General features: G+C 35.7%; 1 protein-coding gene across 1 annotated transcript in view; it reads right to left on the reverse strand.

Moving 5' to 3' along the window:
* Positions 1 to 27550, reverse strand: part of GRIK2 (glutamate ionotropic receptor kainate type subunit 2) — a 775369-nt gene that overhangs the window by 400417 nt on the left and 347402 nt on the right. The window contains exon 7 of the mRNA XM_006140134.1: positions 23611 to 23784. Coding sequence (XP_006140196.1) covers positions 23611 to 23784 — 174 coding nt within the window. The remainder of the gene's footprint in view (positions 1 to 23610; positions 23785 to 27550) is intronic.

A 27550-nucleotide genomic window follows, 5' to 3' on the forward strand; every position in this document is an offset into this window, starting at 1 on the left:
TTTTTTGGAGAGGTTTTCGTTATAGGGCGCGTGCGCTCGCCAGACAGACAGAGAGAGACATAGAGATAGAAAGCGAGAAATCACCCCTCAGGGGGGATGGTCACGCCGCAATCCCTTCTCCTCCATTCTCCTCTGGGGATCTTGGGCACGCACGCACATGTGCCTGGCGTGAGATTTAAGCCACCGGGTTCGAGACGCAAACCGCGGTCGACTATGTGGGAGTCCAGCGACATAGCCATTACGCTAACTGCTGGTTCCCACAATGTGCTGTCTTGAGAAGGCAGTAGTTCTCTTTCTCACCAGAGTTGTTAGTTCCTAGACAAGTATGTTAAAAAAGTGAGAGTTGTCCCGTCTTTGCATGAACCCACTGACCTTCTTGCTTTTATCAGCCAAATTAGACAGATACATATAGAAACTTTGTATGACCTTCATGTGAAAAAGCTACATGATTGAGAGACTTCCTTAGAGTAGTGAGGGCATATAGTCTGAAACATTGTTTATCTTCTTCCCACAAATTCTTGATCCCTTGTGCTCATTCCCAATGAATCAGAACTCCCATCCTCATGAACAGGGCTGAGTTTTCACTTTGAAGTCTCCATTTATGATGACACTGACATATTCCTTTTTTTCCTAGTTTACCATTAAGAACAGAAGGGCACATGTCTTGAGAATTGTTCTGAAGTGTCAATTGCTGAAATGCCTATCAATTTTCAGGCAGTATATAGGGAGGGCCCTGGTTAAGGAGAAGTGGTCAAGGCAGATATATCCAGTAAAATAGTTATTTCAGTGATGGAATATGCGAAGACACTTTAATCAAGATTATTAGTTACCAGATTGGCTTCTTTAGAAAGCTTAAAATTTAGCAGGAATTGGTTATAGTATAGTCTAGTCAAATGGTTAAGGTAAAAGAGAGCCTATGTAGAAAATAAGGCAGCTCTGGGCCTGAAAGAGTGCATGTGCCTCAGAGGTGGCTGTGAGCAACCCAGGATAGTACTCTCTTGCCTACAGCCAGCCCCAATGCCATTATAGTTTCATTTTGCTTTTATCACTATATTATACAACTCAAGGATTTATTAAAAAATAATAAAAAATCATCTGTCACAATGCCCAATCATTCTTGTTTCAAACTAAAATTAACATATCTAAAAACACTTTACATACATTTACATTTAGCACTAGACACTTCCAAAATATTTGCATAAACATGGTCACATTTAATTTTCAAATCACCTTTGATGTACACTTTCTCATTTAAAGGATGAGAAAACAGAGATATACGTCACAATTCCAAAAACCTGCAGCTGGTAAGTAGCAAAGCCAGGACTAGAATGCAGGTCTCTGATTTCAAATCCTCTGCTCTCTCATTTTACATTTATTTCCTCTTACTCAGCTACTGTCATATCATCTCAGGAGATGGCATTTATCACGCATTTTGAGAAAATTTCGCAATGAGGAATTACTAGTGGGCTTTTCTTGTACTTAAAATACAGTAAATGTCACCTTGATCAATTCTACCAATGACCAACCATCTCTGACAGTGGCAGGGATGAATGTTTTATAGATTTTGCCTCTCATTCTGTGATCCCTAGAGCTAGGGATAAACCCAGAACATCTCTGAATGGACACAATCAGAGGAGCCTTTCCATCCAGAACAAATTCTGTGTATTTCAGCAGCCTAGGCAAATTCCTTTGAGAGAAAGCTGAACATTAATGGCAAGAATCCTTAGCCTTCTATCCCACAGAAATAGAAGATGATTCTGAGCCATCCTAGGTCTATGCCAAAACCTGGAGCTAAGAGATAAGAAGCGAGCCAGAAATCAGAAACAGGTTTGAATCCTGCAATGTAGTCACTACTACAACCATAAGCTTAAATACCTAGACCTTGCAGAGCACAGTTATTCAGACAGGGGAATGACACCCGAGTTTAGCTATCTATTTATGTCATGGAAATTTCCTTTCCTTTAATTTAAAAAGTATTACTTTTTCTGTATAACTGGAAAATAGTTTGTGACCAGACTGGATGGGAAGGCTAGGCAGAGGATCACAGTTTGAGTCCCTGTTAAAAATGTCTCCCTTTCTCTCTGACCCTCATACTCATGAAAAATGTAAATAAGTAAGCTTCTTTAGAAATAATTTATTCTAAATATAATTAATAAATTAGGTAGATTTGTAAATATAAAAGCATATTTTTTCTGGGATTATTTGTTAAATAATAGAAAATAACCTAAATATCAGCAAATTGATATATTCTTATACATTGGATTCTCTGTAGTAATTTAAATATATAAGGTAAATTAGAGAAAAGTGAAAATGGGCATAAAATTAAATTCATGTTAAGGTATATGTGTAGATGCATTTACTCACTAAAAATTATAGAAGACTATATAGAAAATCACTAACAGAAGCATCTTTGAAGAGTTATATTTTCTAACTTTATACAACATTTTAACTTCTTAAAATAATAAGGCATATAAGAAAAAAATCAACTGATTAGATATAAAGATGTAACTAAATAAAACATGTAATTGATAATGATTTCCATTTTTAAAACAATGGAATTCTTCAAAGAACTAGTAATTTTCTTTTCAATATTCTGTATCTCAAATTGAACCGTGTATTATAGAGTCTACAGTGTACTTTATTAATGAATTCAGTAGTATTCCTATAGAATAAAATATTTTATCTACAAAGATAAATTGCATAGCTATTAGCCAGTTGACTTTAGGACTTGTGTATTATATTTATTAATTTTTTTTTGTTTAGTTACTATAATATCCCAAGTGCCCAGAAGAGCAATTGGAAAATACATATTCATTTTGTTTATGACATAAATGAATAAAATTTTAACTAACAAGGGAAGCAATAATACCTGACTTTTTTCTTCTCCTCAATAGCAATATACAGCACAATGTCTCTTACACAATCGACACTAACTATTGATCAGTGGTAACTAATTCAAAAATAACAACAATAAAATATCATCTGAGAAATACTGAGAGATCCTGGAGTCTTTGCTATTTCAAAGACTAAATTATGATTAACTAAGGTAAAGTAAGCTAAGCACCTTTCAGAGCTCACAGAATATAAGTGTCAATTCATTCTTTCCTTCCTCTGTAGAGTTTTACTTTCAAGATGACTATACAATCACAGTTTTGTTTTTTAAAATATATGCAATATATGTGTAGGTCATTTGTCTATTCACAACTAACTTAATTACTAAATCTATATACCTTGTTTTCTGGTTGTATTCTATTCTATTCTTGTTGTGGGTTTCTCGCCCTCTTTACTTGAACACTGTTTTTATTTTCATTGAAACATAAACATTTTACAACTTTGAATGAATTTTGTTAATAATATTGTGGAGTCAAATTAAAATACCCGCTTAAGCATTTGCAAACATGCATAAGCCTATACTGTCCTATAATCAGGACATGTTTTTAGATTGAGATTTTTTATTTAGGCTTTTTTTTTTTTCTTTTTCAATCCAGAGGCTATGATGCAGCTACAATTCATCTGCTCAGTCTCTCACCTGTCAAACCCGATAAGGCATTAGAGGAAGGCAAATTAATTTACAAAATAAAGAAAATCTATATCCACTCAACTCCACTAAAAGGCCCAAAATATATTATTTAATGGTTCTGCTCAAATATTCCTTAAAGACAAACTGTTGCAGGAAACATAACTGACGGACAACTTGCAGATTCTGCACTTCTGCATATGCCACTGTGTTCAGCAGGCAGGCCATACTTTAAGCTGCTTCCAGCCAACAACTGAGATTGGCAGTCTTACTAGAACCAGACCATTCCTGCCCAATGCCAAATTAGTCTAATGAGCAGTTCTCTGATTCCCTACTGGCCTGGCTAAGATTTTTTTTTTTTTCTTCCTTTATACTTTCTTTCATCTTTCTTTTTTTCCCCTTGTTTCTTCCTTCCTTCATTCATTCCTTTTATCCTTTCTCCCTCCCTCCCTTTCTCCCTCTCCTCCTTCTTCTCCCCCTCCTCTTCGTCCTCCTCCTTCTTATGTGGTATGCTTTGGTGTATGTGTTGTGTTTTAGACAGGGTCCCGCCTTGTGGCAATCCTCCTCCCTTAGCCTCCAAATTAGCTGGGATTACAGTCACACACCACCATGCCTGGCTCTTTGAGATAGGATCTTGGTTTGTTGCCCCCACTGACCTGAGCTCATCTTTTCCTGCCCCAGCTTGGACTATAGGTGTGCACCATCTCATCAGGTTTTTAAGAGTGGGCTGGGACTCACATTGGGCCTCCCATATGGCTTCAGCCTGCCAGGCAGCAGTGTCCCACACATTCCACTATGACTAGGCTAGTATTGTGGTCTGAGGCTCTTCCTATCTAATTTTGTCTTCCCTCTCTCCTTTCACAGTTTCATACCTGCATCTTGGCCCACAAACTCTCTGCTTATTTATTTATTTATTTATCTTGGGGCGGGGGTGTTTTTGCTATAGAGCATGTGCACTCAACAGAAAGACAGAGAGAGACAGAGAGAGAGAAAACGAGAAATCTCCCCCTGGGGTGGATGGCCACACCGCAATCCCTTCTCCTCCATTCTCCTCTTGGGATCTTGGGTACACATGCACACACCCCCAGCGTGAGTTTAAGTCACTGGGTCCAGGACTCGAACCACAGTTGACTACACAGGAGTCTAGTAACATATCCATTATGCCAACTGCTGGTCCCCTCTGCTTATTTTAAATTCTTGTTCTTAAGTTTTCATAGACATGGGACCAGCAGTTAGTGTAATGGCTATGTCGCTGGACTCCCACATAGTTGACCATAGTTCGAGTCCCAGACCCGGTGGCTTAAATTCACGCTGGGCCTGTGTGTGTACGTGCCCAAGATCCCGAGAGGAGAATGGAGAAGGGATTGCGGCGTGGCCATCCCCCCTGGGGGGGGTGATTTCTCGCTTTCTGTCTCTATGTCTCTCTCTGTCTGGCGAGCGCATGTACCCTGCAGCAAAAACCTCTCCAAAAAAAATAAAAAGTTTTCATAGACATATCTGCCAATAAATCTGTTGCATATTTAATCTTATTTTAGTGCTAGCATCATGGAGGACAAAAATGGACACAATATTTAGCATACATTTTAACTATAAAATTCAAAAGTAAACAATGTCTTGCATCGTATCTATATACATTTGCAAATACACAATAAAATGAAAATGTAATATTTTGAATAACAAATATGCCACCAGATATATCATGGGGTGGTATCATACTTTTTTAGAGGGTAGTGGTAACTACTCAAATTTAATTTTAATCATACTCTGATTAATATTCTCTAATATATTTAAATGTTTAGCTATTTTTAAAACTATCATATGCAGAGCAATATAATTGGTCGAACAAAGACAAGAAAATTAGTTTTCACAGGAGACTTGATGATACATCTCTCTGGGTGATGTCCTCACAGTGTTCATCTCTGAATTAATAAAGAAAAATCAAAGCCTGAAGCACATAAATTGATTCATAGCTGAGTCATTTGGGGGGGCAATACAGAATTACTAAAGATCACAGAAAGATATTCTGCCCAGCTATGTTCTTGTGGCTACAGTTCGAAAAAGGCAAAATACTGAATATAAAACTAGTAAGATCAGAATTCTATAGGTTTCCTTCCATATTTTCTAACATTATTTATTTATTTTTTGTTATTATACTTATTAAATAACTTATTTTAAATAGTTTATTAAAGAAATAGGGATAATGCAGTTTAAAGAGCTGTATATTCAACATTTAAAAGTTTTGTTTTTTGTTTTGTTTTGTTTAGAGGTTTTTGCTATAGGGCACATGCGCTCACCGGAAAGAAAGAGACAGAGAGATAGAAAGCGAGAAATCACCCCCCAGGGGAGATGGCCGCAATCCCTTCTCCTCCATTCTCCTCTCAGGATCTTGGGCATGCACGCACATGCGCCCTGCGTGAGTTTAAGCCACCAGGTCCAGGACTCAAACTGCGGTCAACTACATGGGAGCCCAGCAACATAGATATTACACTAGCTGCTGGTGCCCAACATTTAAAAGTTTTGAAATATTAATGTGGATGGGAAATTGGTATGCAAAATATTTTTGCCACAGTTAACATTGTCATTTGGTGGCAATTATAAATGATTGCTGTCCTACATTGGTAGCATGTTAAAACAGCAGATTTAGTTGCATTAATTGTCATTAGTTTTATTTACATAATATTTGATACATTCTTCCTAACTTCATGTTTCCTTTTGATTCGGCTACCCTTTGAAACATGTAGAGTGTCCCAGAGGTATTCCTACTCCCTCTAGAATGAAACTGCCATCTTAGGAAAAGTGATGGACATTAAAAGAAAATTTCCTAACAATATATGTTACCAGTTATGGACAATACTCAATTATAAGGTCAGTTCATATGTATCTAACTTAATGATGGGAGGGTAAGTAATGGCATATACTTCCATTTTAATAATAAATATAGAAAATTCTTTGCATTTTCAAAGAAGTTTTTGTATGTTTGATATTTAAAAAATACTATATAGGCTATAGTAAAAAACAAGCAAAAATGAATTGAGATGCACTATTTACAGCTAAGCAAGTCCAGACTATACTTCTCAAAAAAATTTTTTCAGGTGATGTTATACTTTTTATTGTCAAGATCTTGCTTGCAAATTAAAAACCAACTTAGAAGAAAGGTAGCCTGAGTTTAAAAAATTTATAACATGCATGCTCAGAATGGGACAGAATTCCTCGAAATCCGTACTTTAACCTTCATTTGTATATGAAATAAAGGCCAATTTATAAGTATTTTAGTTGTTCATAGATTAATTCTAGTTGCTGGAGGAATCATAATAGTTTTTAAATGAAGGTTAAAAAAACTCAGTATTCTCTTGCATAGTTTGGACCCTTAGTATCTGATGTGTAGTAAAGCTATGTATTATAAAATATCAGATGTTTGGCATTAAAAATTCTATACAGTTTGCTTTATTAATATAAACTCCTTTATTACCATTTTCTTCACTACATGGGCTTTTGGGGAGATGAGAAGGCAGACTATGTTCTGAAAAAAGAAAAATACGTCAAATGACAGAAAGATTAAATTGTATATATAAATTGTTAAAGCAGTTAAAAATAACTTTCTAAGAATTATTGATTTAAAAACATAGTGACAAGCAGTGTGGGTTACTTTTGGAGGAGAGAGTGTAAATTATTAATAGCAATTGTGGAAGATAATCTAGAATTACCTACTAAAATTTTAATTGTATCTATATTTAACCAAGGAATTATTTTGCATATAATTCACTTTGACTGTAGTCCCCTAACTTCCAAGTCTAATGACTTACGTGGCCCTATTCCACTCACTTCTTAGCCTCATGGAGATCCTCAATCCACATCTTTACTGTCTATCTAATACCTCCTCACGTATTCCCTCACATCTTGTCTAACTTCTGTGATTTGGTATTGCAATCTTTTGCTTATTAATGCCTACAACATTCATCCCTCTATTCTTCATCATGGTCACTTAGAAAAATTAAATAGGTTAAATGCAACTACTTGTTGGCACTGCGCTTCCCTGAGTATCAGGAGGCTGCTAAATGGATTCATTTAAGATTTATGACCCAAATCCCACATGGGTCGCTTAACACAGAACTATATCTCCCTAGAACACTGTTCTATGTCTGTCTAGCATACTCCCTTTCTTGCTTTCCAAAAAGACTATTTTATTTCTATAGTCTCTTCTTAAACCTTATAAATTTTTCTCCCTACTCAACTCTATTCTAGCTAATATATTCACTTCACATTTCATTAATAAGGTGAAGGAAATAAAAAAAAACACTATCTGTCCAGCCCAAATCTACCACCCCATCTTCACTTGAATTCCTCCACTCTCCTTCTCTTCATTGACAATGGGAAAACCGAATTCCTGCTAAGACTAGCTCCTTCCAAGTGTCCCTTCTGTGACTTCAGCTTTGCAAATGTCTTCAATATTTCCTACATCATAAATTGTTTTCCATACCTTCTGGAATATTCATATCAGCATAAATCATGCCTTAATAACTATCTCACCCTCTCCAAAACAAAACAAAAACTTCATTTGACTTCATACACTTATTAGAATGCACTTTTCTAATACCCCAAATTGAAATCTCTGAAAATAGCTAATGTCTCTACTTTCTCACTTCACATTCCTTCAATCCAACACAGTTTCATATTTATCCACATCATTCAATCAAAACACATTCTACTGAAACCACTAATGGGGCCAGCAGATGGTATAGCAGTTCTATCACTGGGCTCCCACATAGTTGATGGCAGTTCAGGTCCCAGACCAAGTGACTTGAAAATTATGCCAGGTGCATGTGTGTGTGTGTTTCCAAGATCTGAGAAAGAGAATGGTGGTGGAGCAGGGATTGCAGTGTGGCCATCCACCCGAGGGGGTGATTTCTCACCTTCCCTCTGACTGCCTCTGTCTGTCTCTTCCTAGCAAACACATGTGCCCTAAGGCAAACACCTCTAAAACAAAAACAAAGCAAAAAAAAAAAAAAAAATCAAAGCATAGGTCCATAGCTATGTTTCCATTTATGTTGTCTTGACTTCATTTTAGCCCTCAACAAAGTGGTAGAGTGGCACATTTATTTTAGGTTGAAGGTCATTCCTGCCTAGCATAGTATAATAGTTAATAATGTCATCTTCCACTCTCAAAAATAACTGACTTTGAATAGTAACTTATATGACCACCCTTGCTTTAGCTATAATCTTTATTCACCATTCAGAATAGCTTCATGGGGATCAGACAGTGATGTGATGATAACGCAATACCCTGCCAGTCTGACACGTGTTCATGTATGCCCATGATCCTAAGGAGAATGGAGAAGCGATTGTGGTGTGTCTGTTCCCCCAGTGGGCATGGCTACCCAATTCTCATTCTTTCCCTCTCACTGTCTGTCTCTCTCCAGTGAGGACCATGCCCTAAATCAAAAAAAAAAAAAAAAAAAAAAAGAAAGAAAGAAAGAGAAATCACTAACTACTCCATATTGTAAAATCCAAATGATCAGTTATTTTACATAACCTTACCATACTTGAGCAGTGTTAGAAGCATGATTTCACATAACTGACCAACCATCCTCCTCAAAACACTTTCTTCTCTAGGCTTCACTGAAATTCCTTAGCTTGTTTCCTGTAATCTTACTGCATAATTCTCTTCAATTGCCTTTAGTTTTCTTTTTCTTCTTCATTTTATTTTTTAAAGTTTATTTCTTTATTTCTTCTATGAATGAGAGAATCAAAGAGATAGAGACAAAGCATCTCCAACAATATCTTGATGCCATGCCTCTCCCCCACCCCCCAACCTCAGCCAGCTCCTGATAATGGGCATGTGGGTCAGCCTCACAGAGGACCATATTTTACTACTGCATCACTTTCTGATCCCTTTTTATTTTTTAATTTTTATTTATTTATTTATTTATTTATTTATTTATTTATTGCTATAGAATACATGCACTCACCAGAAAGACAGAGAGAGACAGATAGAAAGTGAGAAATCACCCCCCAGGGGGGATGACCATGCTGCAATCTCTTCTTCTCTATTCTCCTTTTGGGATCTTGGACATACACGTACACATGCCAGGCATGAGTTTAAGCCACTGGGTCCAGGGCTCCAACCGCAGTCCACTACATGGGAGTTCAGCGACATAGCCATTACGCTATCTGCTGGCCTCAGTCCTTTTTATTTTTAAGATCATTCCATATCACGCCTCTTCCCTGGTCCCACTGAGTCCCTGCACAATTTTACACAGTTCTTTGGTTATCTACGTGCTGCTGACTCACAACTATACTCCAATCATGACTTTCCACCCAGGTTTCCAACTCAAAAAACATTAACCATCTCAAAATGGTCATTGTCAAAATAATTCATTTTCTCATTTGACAAATATTGATTGGATATCTATTATGTACTAGATACTGTTAAATGCACAAGGTATTCAGGAATAAATAAAATATTTCCACTTGGACAACTAAGAGATAATTCAAATATAATGTATCAAAAGGGTATCTGTGATTTTTTTCTCACTCCAAATTCATAAAAGAAAGGTAAATCACCAGTCTACTAAGTTATTTATTTCTTTCCTTCAAACACACCTTGCTTGTTTCCATTTCAAGGAGTTTGAATTTGTTCCTTCTGCCTAGGATAGTCTTCTGACAGATCTTTGTATGGCTACCCAATTCTCATCATTTAAGGTTTATCTCAGAGGTTACCACGACCCACAACTCTTGGTAAAGTTCTCCTCACTTCTAATCACTTTCTATGCTCTTACTCTAACGTATTTTCTTCCATTTAGCTTTCATTTGCTAAGTGTAGAATAACTTCTAGCTTCATCTAATTTACCACTATATTCCAAGAACAGTGATTGATACACAGGAAATTTTAAATCAATTTTAGGTTAACATTAAGAAAACATTAGGCTTGGGCTAGCAGGTTACATGGTGGTTAGGGCACTGGACTCTCACACGGTCAACCATGATTCAAGTTCCAAACCTGGTGATTTGCTTTCTTACTGTCTCTCTCTCTCTCTCTCTCTCTGGTCAATTTAAAAATAAGAAGAATGAGGGACCAGTAGGTAGTGTGGTGGTTAAAGACCTGGACTCCCACATGGCTAACCATGGTTGGAGTCTCGGACTTGGCAACTTGCTTTCTCAATCTCTTTCTGTCTTTCTCGGGTCAAATAAAAAATAATAATAATAATTTATTCATAAAGTTAAATAAAATAAGTATTATAAAAATAAAATAATAACAATGATAAATATGATTAAATAAATAATTCACTTTTTAAAGAAAGAAAACAGGCAACCTGTATACCATAAGCTCCTATTTATAATAAAATATATACAAAGGTACAATTAATTTAATGCAAATAAATGCATGGTTGATCTCTTTTCTAAAGCAATCAAAGCTAATATGTCATCAGTTAAAAAAGATGGTTTGTTAAAATATATATAATGTAAAATTTTATTTTAAAATGAGACAGCTAGCTAAATTTATTCCTATATATACACTGATGTAGAGACAAGATCTTTTTTATGAGTCTGTTGATTAGAATTCTTCTCCTATTTTTCAGAAGTCCCAAACAAGATGGATTATCCATGATTTTCAGCTTTAGTTTCTTTTTCTTTTATTAAGGAATTATTTTAATTTAATTTAATTTGTTATTATTGTGTTACAGTTTTCTATTTGAGCCGACAGAGAGAAAGGGAAAGCAACAAGGCAAGTTACCAGGTCTGGGACTTGAACCATAGTCAACCATGTGGGAGTCTAGTGCCCCAAACCACCACATCACCTGCCAACCCCAGCTTCAGTTTCTATTAAGTGAAATGAAAATGAAGAGACACTTGAAGAGCTGTCAATGTATAGAATCTACATTTTAAAATTGTCTTGCTTACACTTAAATTTTTAAAAATTAAATAGCTCATGTTTATCATTTTTTCCAATGCAATCATTTTAATTTTCATAGAAATAGTCCTATATTTTGTTTTATTATTTCAAGATTTTATGCAATGTTTAATTGAATTATATAATTAACAAAGTAAGCATAAACACAAGCTAGCATGAAAGAAATACTACTTGTTAAAATTATCAATGGGTGTGTGTTCTCCAAAGAGAGAGACAGACAGAGACAAAAAGAGAAAGTACTCAAAGTGGGGTGTGGTCACACTGTAATCCGTTCTCCATTTCTGCATCCTGTTGAGATCTGGGGCACTGTGTATACCTGGCATGTTCTTTAAGCTGCTGGGCAGCTATGAGGTGTGTGCATTAATTCTTTTAACTGTTACTCAGCACTACTTAAACACTTTCACTTTCAGGGGATTGTTTAGTGTAGGTGGCCAAATGGTTTGACTAAGTTTGACTAAGTCTTTTCATACGAAGAGTTGTAAATATATTCACATTAAAGTCTGGGATGTTTTCACCATTTCTGAAGTTAATAAACAAAAATCTGAAAACAAAAACCAAAATTATTGCAATGAGAAACAATATTCTCACTCCCAACTCTCTGCTAGACCCTTCTTTCATTAGATATTACCATCATCTCAATTTTTTTATATCTCCATTCAGTACCATCTCCTTTCCAAGCTACTTGGTCCTCCAGACAGCATTATTTCTTTTTTAAAATTTTCTTTATTATTATTTTATTTATTTATTTATTTTTAGAGAGATTTTTGCCATAGGGTGTGTGCACTCACTGGAGAGACAAAGAGAGACAGAAAGTGAGAAATCACTCCCTAGGAGGATGGCCATGCTGCAATCCCTGCTCCTCCATTCTCCTCTCAGGATCTTGGACATGCACGCACACATGCTCAGTGTAAGTTTTAGGCCCCTGGGTCCAGAACTTGAACCCTGGTCGACTAAGTTGGAGTCCAGCAATGTAAACATTATGCCATCTGCAGGTCCCTATTATTATTATTTTATTATTATTGTTATTATTTAATTTGCTGTAGGGTACGTGTGCCCACCAGAGAGCGATAGACAGAGAAAAAGAGGGAAAGTGAGAAAGCAAGCCGCCAGATCTGTGCCTTGAACTATAGTCGCCATGGGAGTTGATCACCTTAACCACCACATGACCTGCTGGTCCCAGGAACATTTCTCCTAAAACATACAATCCTGCCAGTAACCTAAATGAGAAAGACTAAGGGGCCTCTTTTTCCTCTCTGTTCTTCTTAACTACTTCAAAATCTCTTCCTATATATTCATTTGTGCCTCCTCTGCTCTGTACATGTCCACATGACACTAAAATTACAACTTTCTGCCCCTTGCTGGAATGCATCCAACAAATGTGCAAAGAGCAGCCAGACGAACCGTCCTAGGAGCAGGGTGAAGTTATCAAATTCAAAGGGCCTGAACTTAATATTCAGCCTCCACCTTCCCTGATGAATGTCCTTAGACCACATACTAAATATATCTGAACCTCAGTTCTATCATTTTTAAAGTGAGAATAAGGCTCATATTACAGCATTTTTGTGAAATTATTAGAAGGTAACCATATTTGCATGCAACTGCAACAAATGGCATAATATTTAGCCAAGAGTGGTAAATGATAACTATTACTTTTATTGTACTCTCTTACTCTAAAACCTTAAATAGCTTTCCATTATATTCGTCCAAGACCTTCCTGCTCTGTTCTGTTCTTAGTATAATGCTATTTGTACCTGAATTCATTTTGAAGATCCAGCTCAAGCACTACTTCCTCCAAAATTCTTTTCCCAATCATACCAAACTATCAAATTCTTATAACATTTCTAGTGAGTGTGTCAGTACTTCATGATGCTGAAATAATGTCATTATATTAGATCTATGACAAAAGAAACAAACTTGTGTTTGGTCTAGGTTTTCTTATGAGGAACTCCATTGAGTGACTCTATTTTCCTTTTTCTTTGAAATAAGTAGGTCAAAGAGACCTCTGCACCATCCCTCTGGTGACCATCGCAACCTTGTGTCTGGTTTTGCACAAACTATTCTTTGTTCCGTTCCTATCAAAGGGCTTGAAAGTTATTGGAGAGAAAGTGGGAAAATTTACAAAATGGTCAAGGAAACTACAAAGAGAGCTATGAAATTCCCTAACCTGAACAGGACACATCTGAATTAAACATCCTACAATGGAGCCTGAAGTCCTATCAACCAACCTGATTAATCTGATCAAGTTTTTGTGTTTCTTGGACTTATCACAGGAAGGTAGATGCTTAATGAAGTCCAGTGGGGGAACTATAAAAGAAAATAATTTTTCCTCCTGTTAATGTGGGTATGTAACATTCTTAAGCTGTATCTTTCTGTGTATTTATATCTAAACAAAAAAGTATGTAAAATCCTATCTAAGCACAATATTTTCTATATACATTCCATATTACCTTAAGGTTATGTTTTACTTTCCTCACTAAATAGATAATTCTTTAGATGCAGACACCCCCCCCAACACACACACACACATATTTCTTTTCTTATCCTCTACATGGTCTAATACTAACACTGCATATAGTAGGTGTCTGATAAATATTTGGGGAATGAATGAATGAATAATAATTTTCATGAAGAATTGATTTGGTACCATTTCAACATCTGATTCTGTTTAATAACTTTACTTTTCCCTTCTGGTTCAATTTGGTCACAGGGTATTCTGAAGATTAATGAATAAAATATTTATGAGTCCTTTTAGAAAGGCAAATGAAAGATCAACATAATATTTCCTCTGTGCATAATAAAGCAAGAGAATTCCTAATATCCCTTAGGCAAATTCACCCTAAAACTCTTCATTTCATTTTGTATGAAATATTCTTTTGATTTATTAATGTGAATTTAAAGACTATTGGCCAAGCATATCATGGAAATAAATGCATTAGAGTAGATCCTTGACCATTTCTTAGGCCTTTACATCACAAAGCTGAATAGGCTATACATTTTAGAAATTGTCTTTCTATGTAAATATAATTATTCAGATACCTGCCTCATGAAATGAACATCAACAATTTGATATCAAAACTAGCTATAATTTATGGTCATTCTTTCACTTAATCTTATCCAGAGCATTAAAGTAAGTAAACACTTACTCTTAGATTGAAAAAAAATACTATTTACACATTTATATGGTTGCTATCTTATTCAGTTGTCACAATTTTATAAACAGGGCATCAAAAGACTTTGAGAATGCTTTACTTTACTCTGAAGAGAAACAGCACTTGTACTAAAATGTAGAAATGGCATGCCTTGAAGTAAATGCGTTCCATTTATAGAGGATATACTCTGGCTCATAGGACTGTCTTTGAGCAATATAAATTTATGGATTCCATTTCACAGTGACATTACAATTTCTATTGGATAAGGGAACCAAGACTCAGAAATGTTAAAAAGCAGAAATTTACAAAGGAATTAATGAGTGGACCATGGTTTTAATAGTCTGCTGATTCTGATTACAAAGCTCTAGCTCTAAGATTGAAATGGAGTAAATTTAACAATCTTCTGAAACAGGTATAAAAGTTCTAAGCAGCAATCCATCCTTTAGTTCTGTGTCTAACAAGCTATCTACTTCACCTAAAAAACAAATTATCTGACATTGAGAAGAAATAAAAGGAGCATACCATTTTCATAAACTTCTAACTAGACTTAAATACCTGTTAAGTAGGAATAGATCATTCTAATAACACATTTCAAATCATTGTGCTTGGGTTCATTTTTTATGAAGACTTATAGATTTAAGTTATAAATAGATTCTTTATAAAACTGTTTTAAGATTTCCACGTCAATTATCTATTCAAGACCACTCCATCTAGCCAAGTATTTATTACTGTGTTAATGAGTGTATGAGATAATAAAGGATGCTAAAATAATAAATCCATTAATTAAATTGTATGTACTGTATCAAACTTCGTGTCAAATTTATAAGGCACAGATGTTTAAAAATAATATATCTTATTTTGAGAGAGAGAATTTTTGCTATAGGGCATGTGAACTTTCTAGAGAAACAGAGAAAGACAGAAAATGAGAAATCACTCCCCAAGGAGGGATGGCCATGCCAACATCCTTCTCCTCCTCTCTCCTCTTGAAATCCTAAGCATGCATGCATACATGCACAGGTGTTCAGTGTGGGTTTCAAGCTGCTGAGTCTGGTGTTGAATCCTAGTCAGCCACGTGGGAGCCCAGCACCTTAACCACTGCCACCTACTGGCCCCAACTATATATCTTATAATTAGCCAGGTAAATTTCCAATATTTTAATATATTCATTCATTATCTCTTTTCCTTAGACTATCTGGATTATTTTGAGTTGATAGCAATTGAAATAAAGTAGAAACAAGACAAACTATCTGCTCTCCCCCTTTTATCAGCAAGAGCAGGTCATCATCTGAGATGACATTAGAATCTGGACCTGCCCCCATTCTTGTCACTTTTCTACAAATTATTGTTCTCCATTAAGATGTTATAGGAGCCCCAGTGTCAAGTATGCCTTTGAGTTATTCATCTCTGTGGGTTTTCGGGTGTGTATGTATGGTAAACCTACTAATAATTTCTATGTTTTTTTTTTAAACTAATCAAAGAAAAATTTACAAGACCCCAGCCAATGAATTGAATAGGGGTAGAGAAAAAATAGTTTTCCTTCCTTACACTTCTAAACATAGAAAAAGAAGCTAAAAGAAGCTAATGAAAATTGTCAGCAGAAATTTACTTATCCTTTATAAGTTTGTACTGCATGATCTTATGTCAAAGTTACTGAAGATAAATTTTGTTTTTTGGGGTAGAAAAAAAAAAGACTCTTAATTTAGCCTTCCTTTCTCCATGTAAAAAGGAAGTTTTTAGTTTCAAAATTAACCTAAAAAATGACATTTATTTCATGACTATGAAGATAATACTGTACTGCAACTGCCATTTTTCATGTTTCAGGAATAATTACCTAAAATAGAAATTCTATTTCTTTATCAGCTTTAGAAACATGTTGATTATTTAATCTGTCAATGAGCAAAGACAATTAGATTGAAGTTTCTATATTAATAAAACAATGGAGGTTTTTAAGCTCTTCTCAATTATTTGGCTTTAGATTTAACTTGCAATTTAGTGTATCACAGATTAATAGAAATATAAAATGAAGAAATTCATTACATACTGTGAAATATCTTAGACAAATATTTCTGCCACATTTGATTACATTATGGACTCCAAATTATTTATTCTGTAGTAACAATGAGAATAAAACTAGCAGTTATAAAATTTATGTTAATAAATTTTGTGAAATGCTACACATTTCTCTACAAAAATCTAAGAAGTTAAGTTATGTAAAACCTCTGATAAATACATCTGCCTCCTGTTTTCACAAGATATCATGAAATACGAGCAATTTTTTCAACAATTTGAAGGAAGATAACAAATGAGATCAAAGAAACACAAAATTGGGAAATAGTCAACCAAGTTTGAAAGTAATTTTGTGCCAACAAAAACTGAGATGTGACTGGAAAGATATTCACTATCTTCTGATTCTGTCAATTCCCTACGTTCTGTGAAAAAATGGAGGTATTATTTTCATTAAATCCTGACTGCCTGATATCAAATCTTAAGTGTCATATACAACATACAATTAAAATTGATTTAAAACATGGTAATTAATTTATTCTTTTGTTATTATACTTTTCATCCTTTTTTCTGGTGTTTCAGTTTATTATGAAATAAAGCCAACTTTTTCAAAATGCCTTCATTGATTAAAAATGGTTAGTTTGGCCCATTATCTGGCACACCCTTATATTTATTCTCACTTCAATTGAGTTGAAGTAAAACAACTACAATTGGGCCAGCCAGCAGTGTGGTGATGAAGGTGGATGGATCCCACATAGCCATCTACATGGTTTTGAGGTTTGAGAAACATGCTGGGTACGTGTGTGTGTGTGCTCAAAGTCTTGAAAGGAGGGAGAAAGGAAGAGATGATTGCAGTATGACCAAGCCCCACAGGATATACTTTCTCACTTTCCCTCTCTTGTACTCTGTCTCTCTCTGGTAAAGACACATACACTCTGGCAAATCTAAAAAATAAACAAACAATACCCTCAATTAATTAAGACAGACAAAGCAAGGGCATGCTTATAGTTCTAGTCATGAATTAAAGCCTACTTAGTCATGTCTATTTCTTTTTTTTTTTTTTAAGAGGTTTTTGCTATAGGGCACGTGCGCTCGCCAGAGAGAGAGAGAGAAAGACAGAGAGATAGAAAGCGAGAAATCACCCCCCAGGGGGGATGGCCACGCTGCAATCCCTTCTCCTCCATTCTTCTCTCGGGATCTTGGGCACGCATGCACACGTGCCTGGCGTGAGTTTAAGCCACCGGGTCCGGGACGCAAACCCCGGTCAACTACGTGGGAGTCCAGCAACATAGCCATTATGCTAGCTGCTGGTCCCTAGTCATGTCTATTTCTTCATCACTCTATTTTCATTAACTTTTCTGAAGGTAAATCTTTGCATAGTAAGCCGCCAGTAGTGTGGTGTTTAAGGTGACTGGACGCATAGATGGCTCTATGGTTCCAGTCTCGGATGCAGTTACTCAAAAAACATGCTGGACATGTAAGCATGACTGCCCAAAGGAAAAATGGAGGAGAAGAGATTGCCATGTGACCATCCTCCATGGAGAGTGTTCTCTTACTCTTCTTCCCTCTCTCTCCAGCTTTCTCCAGCAAGTGTACATGCCTTCTAACAAATTAAAAACAAACAAAAACAATCTTTGTGTTGCAGCAGACCAGTCACATGTGCCCTTAGTGCATGAGCTAACTCGCTGCTATGAGTTACTTATTTATTTATATATTGTTTTGATCTTTAGTTTAAGATAATAAAATAATGAGGGACCAGCAGTTAGCATAATGGCTATGTTGCTGTACTCCCATGTAGCCGACTGTGGTTCGAGTCCCAGACCCGGTGGCTTAAACTCACGCCAGGTGCATGTGTGTGCGTTCCCGAGATCCCGAGAGGAGAATAGAGAAGGGACTGCGGTGTGGCCATCCTCCCCCTGGGGGGTGATTTCTCACTATCTCTCTGTCTCTCTCCATCTTTCTGGCAAGCGCATGCAGCCTATAGCAAAAACCTCTCCAAAAAACAAAAAGATAATAAAATAATGAAAGACAAACCACCAGGAGTGATCTGTTTAATTAAGAAATAATTGTTAGGAGGCAATAGAATTTAAAGACTCCCCTCTCTTAAAAACAGTTACCTTTACAAAAAGGGATGGGAACTACTCTTCTAACTCACTAAACTTTCACTCGTTAATCAAAAATGTTTCTAAGCTTTTTCCTTTTAAGGCATTTTTTCCTAACAAATAAATTGAGACTAGCTTAATTGCATTTTCCAAATCACTAGCTATTTTGATAATAAAGTACAAGCAGGTAAATAAAAAAAGCTTTGAAGAAAATATTTGAAAATTAAAGGGTCTAGTAATTAGAACACAGATATAATATGATTATAATCAATTAACACATACATTTTTAATCGAGCAGTCACTTCTTCATTATGAGCACCTACTTCGTGCCAGACACTAACTGAGTTATAGAGGCTTCAAAGATAATAAGAGCTATCACTTTTCTCAAAAGAGATTGGGAAAAGATGTGAAAACAGAACAAAACAAAACAGCATTGGAGTTCAGTTTGAACATGAAGTTATACATAAAGTAAATAAAAGATCACCCATATAAAATGTCTAAAGGATTCAGAGAAAATTCACATAAAAGACAACAGATGACCTGAAATTAGAGTGAAAATTGAAATATACCATGAGTCAAATAGTTCAGAAAATGGGAGTACCCTGTGCAGAAACGGTCGATGACTAATGACACATCAAGGATGAGAGAGTGCAGGGGTTCCTTGATAGAATTGTGATTAGACAAAAATGAATCTCAGCAAATAGGCAGGAGTCAGATCACGAATGGCCTTGTAGGCTTGGCAAATGAACTCCAGTGTCACCTAGTAAAGGACGAGGAATCATGAAATGAGCAAATTCTGAAAAGATGACACTAGAAAGGAGGGGGCTATAGTATAGAGATGTTGGGAGTAGGACTTCAGTGAGGACACTATTGCAGCACCCAGAGGAAAAACCATTGCATTCCTAACTAGGGTGTAGCTCTGTGGATGAAAAGAACCACAGATGGTGTAGCAGTTATGTTGCTGGTTTCCCACATGGCTGACTGCAGGCGCATGTGCTTACATGCCCAAGATCACAGAAAGAGAATGGAAAAGGGACTAATTGTAGCATGGCTATCCACCTTCAGTGGTGAATTCTCACTTTCCCTCTGTTTCTGTCTCTCTCTCTCTCTCTCTCTCTCTCTGGTGAATGCACACACCGTAAGGCAAAAATCTCTAAAAAAAAAAAAAAAAAAGAAAAGAAAAGAAAACAAAAAGGAAAGGAGAAAAAAAAAGAGAAAAGTATCTATCTACCTGTATATATAATATATATAATAAATGTAAATTATATAATACATATATTATATTACATACATATATATCTTAGGGAAAGGGATAAAGAAAATGAGAAAGCACCTCCTTAGAAAATGATTATGCCATGATTCCTCTTCCTCCATTTCTCCATTAGGGATTCGGGGTATGCATACATAAATGCCTAGCATGTTTTTCAAGCTGCCCGGTCTAGGACTTAAATCATGAAGTCAGTCACGTGGAATCTAGTCACCTTACGCACTACACACTGGCTGGCCCACCATACAAAGATATATCTTTAGAAAAGTCAATGAAAATAAAGTCAATCATCACACCACTAGATAGCCCATAAAAGATACAAGATAGAACTGACAGTGTTTGATGATTATAGAGGAAAAAGAAAACAGATAAAAACAAAAATAAAAACAAACCTCTCGTGGGTAAAGACATAAACCTGGGCTCCCTTTCTATTCTCAACCAGACAAGGCTTGGAAAACACTTTGTTAAGTTGGTTCTTTGGTAGGAACTATACTAAGTGAAGATACCAATCTACTGAGCTGCTAATGTTCATAATGTTTAATATGACTATTCCAGAACACAGAAGAAACTACAACTACAGAAGTGCAATTTCTTATCATTTAGTTGAGAAATTTAACCCAGGGGTCAATTAAAATGCTAACTCAACCAGTAAAACTGGAGAATCCAATTCAATGTGTCCTTTTATATTATAGCTCAAATATAAAGAAAGGATGTGAAAGTCTAAGCACTATGATCTTACGTAGTGGTAAATGACTATGATACTGATAATAATAGGTCTTGCTCTAAGCACTAGAGAATTGCTGATAGTCCCATTTATTTATGGGATCATAGAAAAAAAGGAACAAGAGATTATATACATACATTGAATCCTCATGAATTGACTAAAAGGGATATTGCCAATGCTCCAATGCCAGGCTACTTTTTTTTTTCTTTTATAACTAAAATATTGTTAATTTTCTGGCTCCATTCATGGTAGAAATTGTCTCCTAATTTCATTTCCTAAGCATTTAATGACTTGTAAAAATACTTACAAAATGTTAAATGGAAAAGAAAAAGGATACTCATGCAAGGCATAATGTACCAATATTTTAACACAGATCTCGGATTGATTTTGTTGTTTTATAATATAATCATATACTATTTTATAATTAAGGATTAATGTGATATAACGAAAAGATTTGAAAATGTATTACCAATTTTTGAAAGAGAAATTTAAAGTTAAAATAATCTGCATCCATTTGAAAAGTAATCTTTTTATTAATGATAAACTTTATGTCTGCTCCCCTAATATTTTCTGTTCTCTGTTGTATGTATAAATATAATAACATAAATTACTTGTACCATTTTTAGATAAACAATATTATTTTAAAAGTACTCATACAAATAGACTATCTCTAGTCCACTCATTTTAAAATTGTTCTCATGAACATTTTTCCAGTTTTGGTTAAATCTTTACATTTTGCAATATTTATTAAAATATAGAAATAAAGGGATAATGATCTCTTTTATGTGTGGACTCTTAATTTTTTTCTTTTCTAAGATTACATTTGAAAAGCATTTAAGGGGCCAACTGGTGACATGGTTGACTATGAAGTTGAGTACAGGACCTGGCAACTTAAAAAACACCTTGCAGCTGAAAAAACACATCAGGCGTGTGTGCATGCCTGCCCAAAAGCACAAGAGGAAAAATGGAGAAAAAGAGATCATGATGTGACTATCCCCATGGGTGGGTGCTGTTTCACTTTCTCTCTCTGGTGAGCACACATACACTCTAGCAAATTTTTAAAAAAAGAATGAATGAATGAATGAATGAATGACAGAAAGAAAGAGAGAAAGAAAGAAAGGCAAGCTTTTCAAGACTATACCAAAGGGAAGAGTGATGCACTAAGAATTCTTCTAAGGATTTTAAAGTACATGGTCTACAAAGCCAGCAGATGACAATGGAGGTAAAGGTGCCTAGATCCCACATGGCTGATTCTACAGCTGGAATCCCATATTGGATAGCTTGAAGATCATGTTGGGAACATGTGTGTGTACCCAATATCCCAGGAGGAGAATGAAGCATAAGAGATTGTGGCATAGTCATTTTTGGGGGATTATATTTTATTTAAATTGTGCTAAGCTTTGGAGGAAAATATTATAATTTTTAAGGTTTTTAACTGTTTTTCTCCTAATAAAGATTCTCAAATATTCTTAGGTTAAAACCAAACTATTAGAACTGGTCTGCTATAACATGAGGTAAATCTCTTTCATATTCTTTCTTTCTTTTTTTTTTTTTTTTTGAGAGGTTTTTGCTATAGGGCGTGTGCTCTCGCCAGACAGACAGAGAGAGACGGAGAGATAGAAAGTGAGAAATTACCCCCCAGTGGGGATGGCCACGCCGCAATCCCTTCTCCTCCATTCTCCTCTTGGGATCTTGGGGATGCACACACATGCGCCTGGCGTGAGTTTTAAGCCACCAGGTCCAGGACGCGAACTACGGTCAACTACGTGGGAGTCCAACCACATAGCCATTACGCTAACTGCTGGTCCCTCTTTCATATTATTTCTTTGGGAAAAAAGTGTGAATATAAGATACTTCCATATTCTAGTAGGATATTTTTCTTACCAAAAGGAAAGTTTATGCATGTAAGGATACAAGGAAGTTGATGTTTATAAAGTCTACATTAGACTATGTGGTAATGACCTATGAAATATAAATATTACCCAAGTGCTAAGCTACTTTCTAAACTGTAGTTATAATTTAGTTTGTAGAAAATAAACTTCATAAGAATACATTAGGCAACTATAATTTGCTCAAATATTATAGTATAAATCTAGAATCTTGTCAGGAGCCATTAGTCACGTCTGGCTACTGAATGAAGTATTAGTGGTCTGAATAATACGTGTACTGTCATACACACCTCAACTTTCAAAGACTTAGTAGAAAAAAAGAATGCAATATATTTCAGTTATAATTTTTATGTTGATTATATGTTTGTTTAAAGAAAAGTATTTTTGATATAATAACTTAAAACAAATTAATAGCAGTGATTCTTTTACTTGTCTTTTTTAGGGAATATGCTTTTAACAAAGCTATTAGAAGTCTGAAATCATGTATATGACTTGCATTGTATTTCCAATGGCAACATTGGTCGAAACAACCGAAGTTGTACAAAGACATACTCTTCCTTTACAATTTCTGCATTAGTACAGTTTACAGGTTTACACTAGAAATGAAAATGATAAATGTTAGTTAGTTTTGAGCCTTACAAAGTAAGCTGAGGGGAAATTTTTGCATAATATAAGTTATTCATATAAACCAGATACAAGAAACCATCATAATAAAGAGTAACCATATATTATTAGGCAAAATAGAGAATAACTACAGTATTAATGTTTATTTTCAGTCTCTTATTTGTTCTATATATGGTATTAATTAATTTCAGAGAAATCCCTGCATTGGAGTACCTTAAGAATAGTTGTAATGCCTTTCAAGATACTTGAAAAAGAATGTGTCATAGAAAATTGATTTAATAAATTATAAATAAAATTATTTGCATAATAGCTCTGATACTGTGCCTTTAATGTCAACAATTAAACTGAAGTTTGGACCCAAATAACAACATTTATGCAATACTATTTAGAAACACACAAACTGATCTTTAAGTGTGTATTCATACCGTCATAAATCCATCCAGCAAACCTGAATCGGGTTTTGGAGGTGCCTGCAATCGTTCCATCGACCACTTTTCAATGATGGAAGAGACTTGGGTATTTTCTGTATTTAATATTCTGAACCCCGTCATATTAACACCACTGTATCGATAGGGCTCTACATCAAGAGCAAAGAGGTCCTGAAAGAAAAATTTGTTTGTATTATTCTCAGCAGAGTATATTCAAATGCATGTATTACTGAAATAATCACTTAATTCTTGCTTCCCTTAGTGTGCCTAACACTATTGTGTCTCAAGTGATGTAAATATCACAAATCACCAAGACTAAATAGATTGTCCTTGTGCTTTAGCAATGCAAATATATATTCACTGTACATAAACACTTTCATATCTACCATATTCTAATTCCACCAGTGAAACAATTTCCTCTATACCTTTCAATTAAGATTTACTTATCTTTTGGCCAGCAGTTGGTGTGGTGGTTGGGGGTGCTGGACTCCCACATGGAGAACTGCAGTTCAAGTCTGGGACCTGGCAGCTTGCTTTCTCACTTTTCCTCTCTCTCTCTCTCTTTCTCTCTCTCTCGTTCTGTCTCTCTGGTAAAATTAAAAATAAATAAATGAAGTTAATAAAATAATTCTTTTTAAAAAGTTTGCTTATCTTTCTTCTCCATGTTAAGAATAGCTTGTCCTGGGCCCAGCGAGTGAGGTATTAGTTAAGGTGTTGGACTCCCACATGGCCAACTGTAGTTCAAATCCTGGACCTGGCAGCCTGCTTTCTTTTTCTACTTCTCTCTTGTTCTTTCTTTGTCTCTCTCTGGTGAGTGCATGTGCCCTATATCAAATTAAAAATAATGATAATAATAATAATATTAAATAATTCTTTTTAAAAAAGAATAGCTTGTCCTTAAATTTTTTCCATTTATTTTTTTCATTTCATTTTCTTCCATACATTCAATCACATTATTATTTGTCTTACAAATTGGATATTTCAATAGGTGAACATTTCTCCCCAGTACTGTTGATAAAACTACGAAATATTTTCAACAGACCAACACCACACCTCTTTGTGCCATTAATGCTTTATGCATTAATATTTTACTTTAAACTAACATGTGTTTTTTCCATGTCCTGCTTCCTTGACTTATTATTGCCATTGTTTCGATTTGTTTTGTCAAGTTTCATTTTTGTTTTTGTTTTAAGAAGCAGGTCATGACATACGACATCTTATGAAAAGTACTTGAAAGCTGAGGAAAAAGTTTAAAAGACTGGCCTTTCGATTACAGAAACCTTATAATTCCTTTACTTTCCTAATACATCTTCATCATAACAAACACTTTACTTCTGTTGCCTGTTCTAGTCGGTGTAGAGTAAATGCTCTGGCTCTGCTCCACAGTTTTCCCTGGAGTGGAAGGTCAGAGCTATCAGGGAAGCTGGTTGTCACATGAGAACATGTAGCTTGTGAGACTTCTCTCTAGCTGGCATCAGTTCATCCTCAGAACTTACAGAAAACATTGAGAACCTAGGCTATGTTTTTTTAAGAATTATTTTATTTAATTAATTTGTTTATTTTAATTTGATGAGAGAGAGAGAAGAGAGAGAGAAAGTGAGAAAGCAAGCTGCCATGTCCAGAACTCAAACTGCAGCTGACCATGTAGAATCCAGTGCCCTTAACCACAGCACCTGCCGGTCCCAAGAACCCAGACAATATTAATGCCATTGGCCATGTGTACAGCTTGCCTCAAACTCATATGACTGCACAGGCTAGATAGTGGGAATAAAATTCAGTAGAACACGGTTGCCTTGACCCAAACTGTGTTCTGCGTTGTGAAAAAACATAAGAAATCTTCAGGCTTTTTATTTTTCAGTTTTTATAATCCAGCCAAAGGCTACGTTCAAGTACTAAATAAACAATGCACAGTAAAATAGGCTAAGGATTTAAAGGAATGGAAATGATAACTACAATTGGAGTCAGAAGGAAAAGAGATCACTTTAAATTCTTTCTCCCTCCCAAGAGGGCACTTGCCACAGAGAGACATGAGACAGGTTGAAGGGAAGCAATCCCAGTGGGGTGTGGTCATGGTGGAATCCTTTTTCCACCATTTCTCCATCCTTTCAGGTGTTTTGTTTTGTTTTAGACTTTTCCACCCCATTGGGCATGTGGACTCAACAGGGAGGCACAGAGAAAGAGCAAAAGAGAGAAATCAACCCTCAGCAGGATGGCCACACTACAATCCCCTCTTCCTTGTCTTCTTGGGACTTTGAGCACACAGGCACACATGCCCAGCATGCTTTTCAGGTTGCCGGGTCTAGGACTCAAACCAAAGAGTTAGTCATGTGAGATCTGGCTCTTAACCACCAAACCACCTGTTGGTCTCCATTCTGTCAGGATTTTAGGAATATATATATATATATATAGCTGTGATTCAACTCTACGTTCATGTAGGATCTGGCTCTCTGAACCACTATGCCACAGGATGAGCTCCATTTTCAATTCTTATATAGGGAAAACTTCACAGAACAGATGATAACGGAACCATAATGAGGATCAGAGCACGCTACCCCAAAATATGTTGGTGTGTTGGCATACTGAGTATTTTATGCTGAGGGAAACTGAGAAAACTGCAGAAACAGGAAGGAAACTCTCTGATCTTCTCTTCTTTCTCCCCTGAAGTAGGCCCAAAAGAATTCTATGATCTATACCACTTTAAGGAAATTAGAATTGTTGTCGTGGCAATGGAAGATAGAGGTTAGAAATTCTGTAAATTTTCTTTTTTTGTGTGATACAGGAGTCAGAGACAATGCACTTTTTAAATTACTTATTTAATTTATATTATCATTTCTAAATTTGACCAGAGAGAGAAGGGGAAAGAGAGAAAGCAAGATACTAGGTCCAGGACTTGAACCATGGTCAGACATGAGACTCCAACGTCTTAACCACCATGCCACCTACTATTTTTGACAATGGACGTTTTTAAGGAAATTTGAAGAGGGGTCAATTTAGGGGACAATACATTGAATTTTAAATATTTCATTTTATTTTTTGAGAGAATGTCTTAAGTTTGTTGTTTTGCTTGTTTTGCTATAGGGCTGTGTGCTTGCTGGAGAGACAGAAAAAGTAAGAAATCATCTCTCTGGTATAAAAGTAGTGAAAATAGTTATGGATACTGAAGACTGTGGAAAGAGATATGTGTTGGGGGGGAGGAGTACAGAGAAGGATAGCACAAGAACAAATAGAGAGGCACGACATTTGTGGGACACAGAAATGGTTTATCACCCATTGATGACAACATGCATAGTATTCTCTACTGGACCGGTCTCAAGTATTTCTTGTTAGGTAAATTCTCTTTGCAAGCCAAATGATGTATTGTGATTGAATGTTTTAAAAAATGATAATAATAATAATCAGAAAAAAAAAGAAAAGCTACTTGATGATAATGTGGATAGTAATGTCTTTGTCTTGACTGATATGCATGGTAATCATTCTGGAAAAAGAAATGTTATACACTGTAAAAATATACGTGATTAAATATAATATTGAAAAATAATTTTAAAATGTTTTCAGGATTTGACATTCAGGAGAATGGCTCATTTTGTTTTCTGTGAGCCTTCTACTTTTCAGTTATATACTACATATTGAATCCCTGTGAGTTTCTCAGTCTCAAACTTGACTATTTAAGAATGTAATTTGTTTTATGATGCAAATAAATATTACTTTTGGGACCAGCAGTTAGCATAATGGCTATGTTGCCGGACTGCCACATAGTCAACCGCGGTTTGCGTCCCAAACCTGGAGGCTTAAAACTCAAGCCAGTCGCGTGTGCGTGCATGCCCAAGATCCCGAGAGGAGAATGGAGGAGAAGGGATTGCGGTGTGACCATCCCCCCTGGGGGGTGATTTCTCACTTTCTGTCTCTCTGTCTCTCTCTGTCTGTCTGGCGAGCACAA

The sequence above is a fragment of the Tupaia chinensis genome, unplaced genomic scaffold (assembly GCF_000334495.1).
Source record: "Tupaia chinensis unplaced genomic scaffold, TupChi_1.0 Scaffold000022_1, whole genome shotgun sequence".
Classification (NCBI taxonomy): Eukaryota; Metazoa; Chordata; class Mammalia; order Scandentia; family Tupaiidae; genus Tupaia; species Tupaia belangeri.